The 14095-nt window shown below is 39.3% G+C and overlaps 1 protein-coding gene across 19 annotated transcripts in view; it reads right to left on the bottom strand.

Annotated features, from left to right (window-relative positions):
* LOC140623439 (eukaryotic translation initiation factor 1-like) overlaps positions 1–14095 on the bottom strand; it is a 141252-nt gene that overhangs the window by 50721 nt on the left and 76436 nt on the right. For 18 of the 19 annotated variants that reach the window (XR_012023038.1, XR_012023042.1, XR_012023040.1 and 15 more), the window contains one exon: positions 12704–12798. Coding sequence is in view for 1 of the 19 variants with exons in the window: in XM_072809870.1 (XP_072665971.1) it covers positions 10798–10812 (15 nt within the window). In the remaining 18 variants the exon portion in view is untranslated. Of the gene's footprint in view, positions 1–10797; positions 10828–12703; positions 12799–14095 lie in introns of those variants that run through there. The other variant, XM_072809870.1, reaches the window with a different exon arrangement.

Raw genomic sequence — 14095 nt, 5'->3', positions numbered from 1 at the left:
GGCTTCATACTGAGGCAGGTTATTCCTCAGATTGTGGCAAAAATGGCAACCTATGGTTTCAGTCTTACACTACATCAACTAAGCAACAGGAGTGGAAGGAGTTTCTTCTTTCTTGATAACACCAGCTATTGCTGGAAATCACTCTAGCTCCTATCAAGTACCTCTTCTGAACCTATAGTTATGACATTGGAAAGGCAGCAATCCCACTAGCCAGAACTAAGTCATGTACTCACCCTTGCACAATTCTTGGTGGTCATAGCATGTAGCACTCCCTTTGGTCACATCTGGGTTATGTGCACATCCTTAAAGTAGGAGAGGAAGGTGGGCATGGAGTCAACAATCCCTCCCTCCTAAACCATGTGGACCGAGTTGCCAAAGGAAAATCAGGATGCTCTTATCAGAAAAGAGGGAGGAGTTTCAGGATAGACTAAAGTGACAGCTATCTACAGGATAGCGACAGGCAAGGAGAGGAGCCAGGCCTACAAAACTTTTACAGCCTTTTCTAGTTAAAATTTTGTTTATTGCTAAGTCACACTTGCTAAGTCAAGAACTAGGAACTCATTCTATAATTTAAAGCCAAACTGTTGACTTTTAGTTACATAATCCCTTAGATATACAGTTACATCAACTCAGAAAGTAAATTATTCTACTAATGGCCTGTTAATCACCTTCCTTTGTAAGATGTAAGATGGAAACCCATGGTGTACTAGCAAAATGGCTCTAGGAAAATAAAGCCTTGATGTATAGTATTTGCCAGTTTCCATGGTGTAAATATTCCCATAAAGGCCAATTTCAAGCTATCAACATGAGGTCACTAAAAACAGAGTCGGGAAGATTCTGATGCACATATTCATCGCTCCTGAGTTGGTGCCATTTAGCTCCAGCACAGCAGTTGACAAGACTGAATACATAAATATTCCAATTCTATGAAAAATGATCTCAGATGATAGAGTCCAGTTTTTTTCCATTTCATTTGAGGATATGGCAAGAGACTGTAAATTTAAAATATGCCATAAAATATACAAATTAAGTACATCAATTTCTCTATAGTGGATGCTATTAGCTATTCAGTGAAAAAATATTCAGTGAAAAAATACAGTGTATTTTTTCATGTTGAGGGATCCCTGGGTGGCGCAGCGGTTTGGCGCCTGCCTTTGGCCCAGGGCGCGATCCTGGAGACCCGGGATCGAATCCCACGTCGGGCTCCCGGTGCATGGAGCCTGCTTCTCCCTCTGCCTGTGTCTCTGCCTCTCTCTCTCTCACTGTGTGCCTATCATAAATAAATAAAAATTTAAAAAATGTTTAAAATATTAAAGTATTTTTTCATGTTGAATACCCTGTATTTTTCAACATGATGTGAGTGAACTCTTCATAAAATGATTCTCATTTCTTATGATTTGATCTTAAGAATCATGAAAACAAACAGAGGCACTACTAGTTGGTGGTTTATTATGATATCTCCAGATTTGTTTGAAAAGCCTAAGATCCCTCTCTATCTGACAAAACTGGTATACTTTTTGGCAAAAAGAACCAAAATTAATGGGAAATAAAACATGTATCTACAATGGTTTATCAATAACTTGATTTGTTTTGTGATAAATGCAAAAATAACTTGATTTGTTTTGTGATAAATGCAAAAAAATTCATAAGAACAAATACAACTGTTTATGAGCGTACATGGTAGGCATTTGGCAAGAAAGGAAGAGAGCATAGGCTGGCACGGAAGCTCAATGGGAGAGCCATTGAGAACATACTGAAGGCACCTCTAGCAAAGCTTCTTATTATGTTTCCTCCCAAACAATCTCAGTTCAAACTTCAAGCATCCCACATCCCAAATAGACCATGGCAGTTATTTTGAAAGGAGCTGTTTCTAATTCAACTTTTTCAAATATTGCAAAATAGAGTATGGCTAAATATATATTTCCTAGTTTGTTTACAGTATCCTGCTGGAATTTTAGAAATTGATTTTGTCCTGTCAGCAACCTCAACTATTTAACCATTTTGAACTATGAAAAAGGCAATTTTAAGTCAACACTTGGAAATAAAAATACTTAACAATTATGTAACTCTTCCTTTCTCCCAGGTGCTGTTCTATTTAATGTAGGCCCTTTGATGCATTCACTCAATAATGTACCAGACTGAGGTCTGTAGCCCCAGTAAGCGGGTTCCAAGAGGCCATCCAAACCAATAAGGCCTGACTTAGGGATCAGGAGCTGAAGCCAAAGTCAAGCAGTGCACAGAATGACAGGAGCAAGGGAAGCATGAGGCCACCAAGGGAGGCCAGAGACAGGATCATTCCTGGCTCCCTGAAGGTGTGTGTGTGGCTTGTTCCACTTATCATTTAACAGATGGAACAAATATAGAATCCTTTTGAAAAGTAGAAATCTGAATGTTAAAATGGGTGGATTTTTAGAAAATTCTGCAGGGAAGTTATTTTTATGGAAACTATAAAACTCAGAAACCATAAAAGGAAAGATTGATCTATTGAATTTGTCTTAAAATTTAAAACTTCTGTAGGAAAAAATACCACAAAGAAAATAAAAAGATAAGCTTGAATAAAACTTTTGTAACATATATTGCTTATACAAAAAGATCTCTTATAAATCAGTAGAGAGAAAGAAGGAAGGAAGGAAAGGAAAAAGAAAAAGAGATAGAAAAAGGGAGGAGGAAAGAGAAAGGAGAAAAGAAAGAAGAAAGGCAAAAAAGAAAAGCAAAGGACAAACATGAAAATCTCATAATTTTATATACATCACTCATAATTTTAAAATATAAACATCACTCATAATTTTAATAATGCAAATTAATACAACAATGAAGTGTTCTTTTTTGACCTATACATTTAAAATTAAAGCAAGCATGTCAGCAAGTGTGTGGTAAGAGATAAATTATGAAACTTTTCTCGAGGACAATTTGGCAAAACATCAAAATTTAATATACACATATCTTTGACTTTGCAATTTGGTTGAAATCCAGAATCCAGAATAATAATAAATCAATAAAATCAGTATTTTGACTAATGAAGAAGCAAGCCACCTAAAAATGAACACTATTGTTCCTAGATGATTGATGATGTAATTTATAATATGAGAGAATGTGAGCTTTCTTGGACTAGCCTGATGGATTGCAGGTCAACTTAGAAGAATATTTATGAGCAGAACTAATAAATTCTGAGCCTACTTTGATCTGTGATTTGCTTGAATTGGTTTTCCCTTTGCCCTCCTCTGGACTGATTATCCAGTAGAAACCGAGGCTACTCAACACCCAGCATATCGCATAGGTTAGCAAGCTAAAAGCAGCATTGTACTGGAGGCCAGGAGAGAGTGTAACAAAAAAAGCAAATGCTATGTGACTGCATGGGTGGGAAAGGCTTCGCAGAAGAATGTTACCTGAAATGGGCCTTGAAGATGAAGAGCAGAGGATTGGAAAAGCCAGTCCAAAGGTAGGGGAGAGCAAGATCTAGAGTCAGGAATGGACAGAAAACTTTGAGACTTAAAGACAAATCTAGGAGATATTGGACTAGGAGCCAGAAAATTCTTAGCACATATCTGCAACCATCAGTCGATCAAGGAAAACAGAGCCCTGGGATCCCAAGATATCCATTATGAGTAGGTCCCAAACTTTATATATCCATGACCTTCCCTCAAAATTCTTCCCTTATTGGACAATAAGCATATTTGCTCTAAATTTTTCCTTCGGGTCTACTCCCTTTGTATTTAGTATTGTCTTAAGGGATAATACCCACAAAATGATATGTTTGTATGTTAGAAATGGTTCTTCTAATACTTAAGTAAATATATAGCTAGTAAAGTGTTTTTCAAAGTTCACTGTATACTACCTGATATACTGACACACGAACCAGTAAAATGACACATATCTCACCTTAAGAAATGTTGGTCTTCACAAACCATGAGAGACTCCTAACTCTGGGAAACAAACAAAGGAATGTGGAAGGGGAGGTGGGTGGGGAGATGGGGTAACTGGGTGACAGGCACTAAGGAGGGCACTTGATGGGGTGAGCACTGGGTATTATACTATACGTTGGTAAACTGAATTTAAATAAAAAAAATTTTAAAAGAAATGTTGGTCTTCAAATATAGTCACTTCATACTGATGTGAAAGCTGTCATTTGTTCATGTTTATATCACATATGACAACCTAGACCAAACATGAAGTGTGAAATTGAAGATACCACATGGCATTTTAAACCATGCTGAAGCATAACTTAACATACTACAGTACAATGAGAAACTAACATTGTGGGGGCAACTATTGTGTGTAGTCTGTGTGCTGGCTATTTAAAATATCTTCTGAATGGACATGGAATTTTCACAAAATCAAATAATGTAATCAAGCAAGTAACCTGCAAATACAAACACCTTCATATTCCTAAACCCTGACTACCTGATATTAAATATCATTTCAAAGTAGTTTGAGCTGTTTTACTTCCAACCTTTGAGGAAAGTTGTTGGATCTCACTTGAAAGGATGACTATCCTTTAAGAAAGAAGACCACAATACCACAAGAAACAAGAAAAAAATATAACCTTCAATTATCTTACAACATTTACTAAAGGCGGGAGAGGTTTCAAAATAGTGTGACAGCTGGCTGGAAGCATGGCGTGGTTTCTCCTTTATCTGTTTATTCGCTTAAGGTACATGTATTCATGTGTCCCACCAGCATAGTTTTCTGGGTGACCAAGGAAGATTTTTAACTAGGATTAAAATTGTGACAGTATGGACCCCTCTTCATAGAAAACCAAATGACCTCTCTTCCATTGGTCATAGAAAGGAATCAGGGGATCATGGGTGCCTTACTCTCCTGCTTACATGAGCTGTGGTTTGGGGGATTCAGACAGTCTGTTTTGCTTCTCCTGTTTATCCCTAAACCATACAAAAACTCTCTTCTTTATGCATCCAGCAAGGCTGAAGTGGGACAGGGCTGAAGGTGCCAGGTAAAGCATGTTCTGGAGCACTGGGAGAGGACAGCCAAAATGATTAAATGTTTGGGAAACAGTCCCCACAATGAAAGAAGTAAAAGAACTTAGATCATTTGTGTCTTTTTTTTTTTTTTTTTAAAGAACATTTGTGTCTTAAAAGAAGTTTGTGAGGACAGGGATATGACTCTCTTCCTAAGGGATTGGGATAGTTATTGACAGGCACATGACAAGGATCCATCAGTCACATGCATACGAATGGAGCAACACTGAACTTAACAGATGTTTCTTGCTGCAATTCCCTGATCGCTTTCTAGAACACCACCAGTATACGAGAGGCAGGGCAACAAACGGTGTAGGCACATAGACTCTGAAGCCAGACTTAGCCTCAATCCCCTTGCCTGTAAAATAACAATAATAAAAGTGCCCACCTCATTAAATTTTTGTGAGGATTATATTTGTTACTATATGTAAAATGTTTGAACAGGTGCCTGGCACATGGTTAGTGCTACGTGTTCGCTATTGTTGTTTCGTTAGTGTAATGCTAATTATGTTAACTATAAGCGCTTGCTCTATTTCCATCAAGATTAACAAATTGGAGGATTGTTCTTGAAATAATAGTGTTGTATGGTGACAGATGGTAGCTACACTTGTGGTGAGCATAGCATTAAAAAAAGTTTGGAGATGCAATTAAAGTGCATGAATTTGAGGTAAGAAGTTGAATCGAACAAAATGTGTCACTATGAGGGAGTGGGAGTTTTATCCTATAGGGGTGACCTATTTTTGTTGTTTGAGACAGCCTTTCTGAGATGGTGTGAACATTGTCCTTCCTAGAGGGTAAAGTGTATACAAGATGACCCATTGAGTTCTTCACAGCCAGCTGGTTTGGTATCAACAATGTGATCACAGCAGCTCTGGATAGAGAAATTTTTCCTAAATGCAGCTACAAGAACATCTCCTGTCAAGGTCTATGTTGTTTGACTCACACGCATATGGCCAACAGATCTTTGCTATCTACCAGTCAATAAACATGTGTGATGGCGTCTCTCCCTATGGCAGGAGGGAGTGAAAAAGTGTCTCTGAATCCAGACTTTACAAAGCATGTGAGCAGGCTCTGTGTGTCTCTGCTGTCCATGTCAGTCAATAAAATTAGGTCCTGACATCTCCCTTTTCTTAAAGGCATTTAATGAGTTACATATTCATTGTTTTAAGAAGCACACTCGAGGAACAATACAGCTTAAGAGCAGAAAAAAAGAACTACTCAGGCTGGGTTCTATTGCCATAAAAACTTGGTGATAGGAAGTAACCTCAAACACTGGTGAAATCTTCTGAACCAAGTGGGAGTCTGCCTGCTGAAAGACTGCACCATCCCCCTTGAGGAGGAGCCGCTTAGTGGTAGACAGATGTGGCTCAGTGGGAGTTTAAATCCTGGAGATCCTTGACATTTGCAGATTCAGCTATTCATAGTAGACCATTGGGGGAGCAACCTCAAGGGGCTATGCCATGTAATCGTTTGTAATTCTGCTGCAAGGCTGCAGTTCTCAAGAGACCACATAGCTAGTCTTGTACTAGGTCAGTTCACCGTACTGTCAAAATTCGGACAACTTTGAAGAGTAAAAGAGGGTGCTATTAATAATTACAGTTGGATAACAGGCATAAAGTGAATCTGTCCTGGGCAAATTAAAATGTATGATCACCCCACCCAAGGTCCAGCTTTTGGATCTTCTATGAGTATAAGGCACATCTCCGGTGAATTATTTTTAAAAACATATTTACTTTTAAAAGCAATAAAGAGATAAATTCTTATTTCTGGTTGGTTAACTCCTATGACAATTTGCAGACAAAATGGATAACCGTAGGAAGCCTGGGGAGCTGCCAAAACATGTCCATTTGGGACATTCATCAAAATCTTGCCCTCGAACTTTGTGGGACTCCTAAGAATTTACCAGCTTGTCAAACATAGCATAAATTTGAACCTTGTGTGTCTACCAAACTCAATCGGGCCACTTAAACAGCAAGGTAAGCACCTGAGTGCCACTCCAAGACAACGTCACTGGGGCTTGTCATTCAGATTGCTGAAGGAAATGATCGAGTGGTCAATGGTGACCCTGATATAGGCGTTTGCTGATAGCTGAAATGAATTATTTAACTTAGAAAATGTTTGGAATCAGGAGGATCATATAAAAACAGCCCTACTAAGGCTTCTAGGTAAAAGGAAATAATTACAATGCACCATACACTCAGAATCTACCAGGCTCTCTGCTAGGCTCTCTATGGATGCTCTTTTATAATCTTCACAACTCTGTGAAGGAGATATGATCCCCATGTAACAGCTGGAGAAATCAGAAAGTTTGCATAACCGATGCAAAGGAAAGTCATCTATAAAATCAGCAAATGCTTTTTTGTGTAAAAAAAAAAAATATGGTCTGGAGTCATGCTTAAAGTTGGCAGCAAAAAATCCACTTTCATCTTCTGTTCACCTGGGAAGGGGAAGAGAAATTAATTCTTTGCTGCCTCCAAGAAACCACTACTATTCAGTCCGCCGTGTACCAATAGAATTCTAGAGACTAATTAGACTAAGACTGGTGCCTTTCTACAAACTAAGCTATTTGTTGGCTGTGATTTTGTTGCTCCATTGCAATTCCCAGGAGAACTACAGGAATCCTGGGGCAGCCTAAGTGACATAAACAGGGCAGTGGTTTGCAAACATTTTACTACCAATAGTAAGAAAGTCCATTTTGGGTCATCTCTTTCTTAGTCTTCAGTTCAACATCTGTGTTGAGTCATTAAAATGAAAAGGAAGAAATTGGCATTGATGGGGGTAACGGGGAGAGACAGCAACTACAAACTAAAGCCAGGAAGTGACTAAAACACATTTTGTCACAAATGCACTGGTGAAAAAGTGTGAACACCAATCTGTTTAAAAACTAGGCACTGAATCTGAAGTATGTGACTCCCAGATGAACTCACTTTAGGCTGAGGTTTACACTCTTGGTAATTACCGATAATTATCATTTTGGATTTTTTTTTTTACATAAAAGGAAATAGGTTATAGTTATGCTGCAATAATCCACTTATGCGCAGTTTTTGTTAATTCTATCTAGGATAGGAGATGGGAGTGTATAGGGGAGAACACCTCCAGTTAAGCTTTAAATGAAAATGTGTTTCAAGTCACCACAAGTTAGGTAAATACAATGATCCAGGATTTTTAATGCATGTATGAAACATTGGGAGACTGGCATTGGCAGATTCCTAAGGTAAAAGAACAACTCGACTAATCTAGCAAAGATTGCCTGGATCTGTGTGTCCAGGTGGGCAGTGTGTTTCAAAGATGAAAAAAAAAAAAGTGTTTTGGGCTGTCTTTCTCCAGGACACACCTTCATTCTAGACAACTCCTTTGGTAGAAACAGCCTTCCCCCTCCTCCCAAGCCCCCTGGCAAATGCCTGCTCATCATTTAAAAAGCATCTCAAATGTCACAGTGAAGTTTTCTCTCAGCTCTGCTATGAAGCCTTCTCTCAGCCCCAAGGCAAAGGTTTGTGATCTCTTAGCGGGCTCCTTTGTGCCCTTGTACAGACATCCTTTTCCCCTGTTCATCACACACCACGCTAGCATTCAAGAGAGGTCTGCCTCCAGCATGTCATCCCACTGACCTCCAGGGCTGCCTCTCGTGACCTGAGGATTAGACACGGGATCTCTTCCTCATTTAATACCCAAGAAAATGGCATGCACACCTAGTAAAAAATCTTCTGTTTCAGAACAGGGTAAAGAAGTAACTCATAAATAAGTGTCTGTCCGTGTGTGTATATTGCCCACTGGGCTGGGAGTTCTTTGGGCTTAGGTATTAGGCCTTGGTAATTTTTATAACTGGTGCTTATATAGTACAGATTATCTGTACCTCATCGTGTACATCATCATTGTGTGTTCATGAGATAACTTCAGGGAAAATAAAGTAACAATTCTCCTCTCCTTTTCCTAAGTTTTTACGTTCTAGGATCTGTCTAGATTTTAAAATGTTTTCATTTTTACTGTAACTGAGGTAGCCTCAAATTTGTAAAGCAATCCAAATTTCTATTTCAAGCCCTGACCCTCAGACACACAGAAGCAACTTCCAACTTGACTCTTCAGTTCTACGTCTAATAAGCATCTCAAGACTACCATGGCCAAAACAGAACAATGGATTTTACCTGCACCTCCTCTCTGAAGGTGACCTTTCCCACTCTTCCCATCTCCGTATCTTCAATATGTACCTGGTATCCTTGATCTCAAATCTGCCTCCTGCTACTGCCCTGGTCCCAGCCCCCATCGTCTCTCCGGAAGCACCTCCAGCTAGTCCCCTATTCCCATCCTTGTCCTGTCCATACAGCAATAGCTATAGCACCCTTCTTAAAATATTAATCAGATCATGTTATTCCTGCACTCAAATATCTCCAGGGGTTTCTCCAGATACTTAGAACAAAACCCAAACTCCTTCCTAGAAGCTTCCAATATAAAAACCATCTGTGGTCTGTCTACCTCTTTGATCTCATTTCCTACCTCTCTCCACCATATTCACGGGATCCACATTCCCTCTGTTCCAGGAACCTGCCACGATCTTCTCCTCTTAGGATTTTGCCTTTGTTCTTCTCTTTGCCCACAAGGCACTACCAGGTCTTCTGTCCAGCTCTGTCTTGTCATTCTTTGATCTCAGCCTAAGTATTAGCTCCTCAGAGAGCCTTCCCTGACCAACCATCTAAAGCTCTCCAAGGGTCCCCTAGAACAATCCTCTATTTTGCTTTGAATATTGTTGCGTTCATGGTCTGTCTCCTCCACTGGAATGCAAATTTGGTGAAAGCAGGGATCATTCACTACTCTATCCTCAGCTCCTAGAACAGGGCGGGTGCTTCTTTGTGGAATGGAGATGGAGCAATTCTGGGGGAAAAAGTTGTCAACAAGAAATCTGAATTTTAGTACAGTCACCAGGAAGTGGCTGTTCTGTAGACACATGATACTTTCTTTGTTGTCAGCCACAGAAAATAAGTGAGGACTACACAGAAAGAACAGTCTAGTGACAAATGTGCAACAGTTTGCTCCGTGACAACTTCCAAACTACATGGAAGTATGTCATTGCACTCTGTAGAACAGATGTTATCCAAACTGCCTGTAGGGCCAACACAGCTGTGTTGAACAGGTGGCCTGTTCAAAAGAGAGTAGGCAGGACTGTCACCTCATGAAACAGATTCTCACTGACTGAAAGACCAGAGCAGCTCCAAAACCTGTTGGACCAAATGAACACCCCTACCCTTCAGTACAATGGAAGGAGGACAAAGAATTGATCTATTTTATAAATTACAAAACTTGATCCTACCCTGACCCAAATTCTGGTCACTGTGACTAATTAGCTTCCACTCCAGATATATAGATCAGCCTCTGTCTCTCCAGTTCTGCCTTCCCCATATCAATCTCACACCCCTAACCCCTTTTTTTCCCAGCTAAGAAGGTATTTCTTTACTGAAAGTAACCCAAGGGCTATCCCACAATGATTTCCATTACTTTTGTCCATTTTAATGGCTAATAAGAAATATAAAGCAATCTGTGTAATGAATATGTAATAAGAGCTCATCATTGTAGAACTGAGCCACCAGCATGGTACTCACCATACGGAGATTAATGCGGCTGTAACTCCTTACAGATTCACCCAACCTCCTCTGTACTCTTAGAAGCACATGATGAGCTCTTGCTTGAGAATCTAGAACACTCCTCACTCCTTCCCTCCCCATGCACCTAAAGATATTTCAATTTTTGTTTCCTAGTCATATCATAGAGAACAAGGTGGGGTGGGTGTGGGAGTCAGAAGTCCTTATCCTACTTCTGGTTGAGTCCTTACTTTTTTATGTGGCATAGAGAAAGCACATGGGCTTTGAAATCATGCACATCATGTGACCTGGGCAAACGGGTAGACTCCTGCCATCTGTGGCTGCCTCTGATGTTTAATGTCTCTGGTTTTAGGCCTTTTGTGATCAGCAATTCACAGTTAGGCCATCAAAAGCAGGAAATGCTGTGCATCTCAAGAAATACTTCTCTGTGATGCTCCTTGCGTCACATGGCATGCCTGCTGGCGACAGTTGCTATGGCGGAAGAGAGCCACCTCAAGGTTCTGTGATGAGGTTCATGGAGAAAGGAAACAGAGGGCCTACTCCGTGGCTTTCATGGCTGTGAAAGAAATGAAGGACAAAACCCAACAGAGCTGAATTTTCAAATGAAGTGGTTAGGTAGGTATTTCAGCTCTGGAATAAAAAAATACCAGTCTTTGCCACTTACTGGCTGTGTGCTATCAGAGAACTAGCAACTGCTTTAGCCTCAGTTTCTGAAAATGAGAAAAAAAATACAGCACCTACCTTGTAGGCTGCTGAAGGATTAATTTAGGTAATATATGTGAAGCGTTTAACATAGCCCCCGGAAGGTAGGAAGTACATCAACAAATCTTGGGCTTTTACTTTGGCGGGAGAATTTGAGTTTCCAGATGTCATTTATTGATAAATGGCGATTAAGTGCATCTTTAGTTATCCTTCTTGTATCCTTAATGATTTTGTTGAAAGTGTTCATGTAAGATAGGCAGAGCCTCTTCCCTACCTATATTTCCAATATTCCTGGAAGGGTTAGAAGAGGGAGGGAGTGTGCCAACAGTGGCATTATTCCACAAAACTAATTGCCTGGGAGTCTAATGCACAGGTGCCCTGGCATGTGTACTGCATGACAAAGCACTGACAGAAATACCCACTTCGTAGGATAATTGTGAATATTAAATGGGATCAAGAATAAGAAACTACTTAGAGTCTAAGGAGTCATTGCCTCTTCCTCTTTCCTTTGCATGATTGGGGAAAATGTTTAGAGCCCTTATTTAGTAACTTACCAAAAATGTTTTCACCCCCTAAATCTTACAAGACCGTTTCTTTCCTTGATATATTTTTGATATACTATGTGTTTCTTAAACATTTTTTTTCTAATAATCTCCCCTTCCTTCCTCACTCTTTGATCCTTTCTTTCCCTTGCAGTGTCTCCCTTTCTCACATTCCTTTAATTTACATTTTGTTGCAGAATCCTGGTACAAGAGCTTTATTGTGGCACTAATCACAGAATTACTTTTCTAAATGGTCAGTTTTTACAGAAAAGTGTAGAATCCTTACAGGATGCATGCTGCCGCGTTCTAATAGATACTCTTTTTTTCTGAATTTAAAAAAAAATGGCTCTTTTGGTATTCTATGCAAATGAACGTTGACTATAAGTTGGAAACACATTCAGCTGCCTCCTCAAGCAAAGATGTCTTTTCAGTGTCAGAATTCTTGAAAGTCCTTGAATAAAAATTCACTTCCCTCTAGAGTCATATTGATGTATTTTTAATATTGCTATTTTCCTTTTATTGTTGCATAGAGATGCATTCTAATTTTGTTTGTAGTTTATAATCAAAAGGAACCAAGGGAAAAGCTAGTAAGGGTCTATTGAAAGAGTTAAATCATTTCCCTACAGCTTTCCTAAGCGGAACTGATAGTCTTAGCCTGACTTAGAGAGCTGGAATAGAAAGGCTGCCAACATCTGTTTTGGTCAGAGACAGATAAAAGAGACTAATTCATAGTGGGAATAACCCATGTGTGGCATTCTGTATTCCATTACCCTTTTCACACACACACACACAAATACGCATGATACAGATAGACAGATATATTTCTACCTAAACTTTTTCACAGTGAAAATAAAAGTGAAAGGCTCAAAAGAGTTATTATTGATTTATTTACCTAGAATGAAGCCAGAAGAGGCACAGCACATCAACAGCACCACCACCACCTTGCAAGGGTGGGTCTTTGCCATTTGACAGAACTGGTCTTGAAATCTAAAAATACAGAAGTGAAAATAACTTTTCAAATACCCATAGAAACATGAATTAGAGCTGACATAAGCAAATGAAATGCAAGAATAATGTAAGATCTTTATTTTATTCATAGTTTCAACCTTCTCTCCATTAAAACGAATTCAGGAAGTGCTAAAATATAGCCAAATAAATTTATCTGAGACCTTCTTCTCTCATTATTGGTAAAGATGCTAACAGGTAGGCAAGAGAAGTCATTAAGCTATCTGGATAATTGATGAAATGAGTAAGCCACAAAGAAATAATCAGGGCATGGCTGTATCAAGAGATCAATATCAGGGGAAAAAATGTTTTGCATTTGACAGGAATGTAGCTATGGAGATGGGAGTGTAATGAGAGAGATTTGGTTTCTTTGGTTGGTTACTTACTTGGCCAGGAATGAAACCTACAGCTTCATTTCTTACCTAAGAATACATAAAAAGTCACCAACATCCAGGGTCATCAAGAAATCTGTTTAACTCTGAATTATTTCAGGTAAGTAGCTCAATGCTTAAACTCTACTTTCTTTTTAGACACTAATCCCTGCATGACCAAAACAGTGTTGTAATAGTAACAGAGTTTTAGGACATACTTTTGACAACGAACGGGAAAATCTTGAGTCAAAGGAGCTCAGTGGATGAACTATATGCCACAGTGTTGACACCTAGAGCCTATGACTCCCATGAGAGAAAAAGCTCCACCTTGGCTACTCCAAAAGTGGAGTGGAAGCGTCCTTGTTTGTGAGGTATGAATTCTCTTCTCCAACTTAAAATTAAGCAAAAGCTCCTCATGACTAATCATACCTTCTTTTTCTATCTCTTTTCCTCTTTCTTTTTTTCTTTGTCATCTTTTTCACTCCCCCCTCCTCCCCCCTTTCTCTTCCATTGCTATGGAAATTGGTCACGGTCTGGGTGGGGAATATGTCTTCTACCTGAACACCAGAATGCAAGTTCATTGGGGTCTAAGACTGTAGAGAGAAGTGCTCAAACGTGCACTTTTAATTAAATAGAATAAAGCCAGGACCACCTCAAGGTCCTATATTGAAGAAGTTGCTATGTCAGAGGGGGAGCTGCTCCTCCACAGGGAGGGTCAGGCTGATGAGGCACATTGTTTCTTCTATCTCAGAATCTGAAAACATTTGCTTATGAGCGCAACTGTCTTGTTAAATAACAACTGTGGTCTTTGATACTTAGGACACAGTACAAATGTTTTATGTTTATGAATTCTTTAAACATCTCAGAGTCTTAATTAACCAGAACTCAATGAAATGGAACACTAACCA

The sequence above is a fragment of the Canis lupus genome, chromosome 33 (genome assembly GCF_048164855.1).
Source record: "Canis lupus baileyi chromosome 33, mCanLup2.hap1, whole genome shotgun sequence".
Classification (NCBI taxonomy): domain Eukaryota; kingdom Metazoa; phylum Chordata; class Mammalia; order Carnivora; family Canidae; genus Canis; species Canis lupus.
The sequence above is the reverse complement of the archived record's forward strand: the minus strand, read 5'-3'. Positions and strand labels throughout refer to the sequence as shown.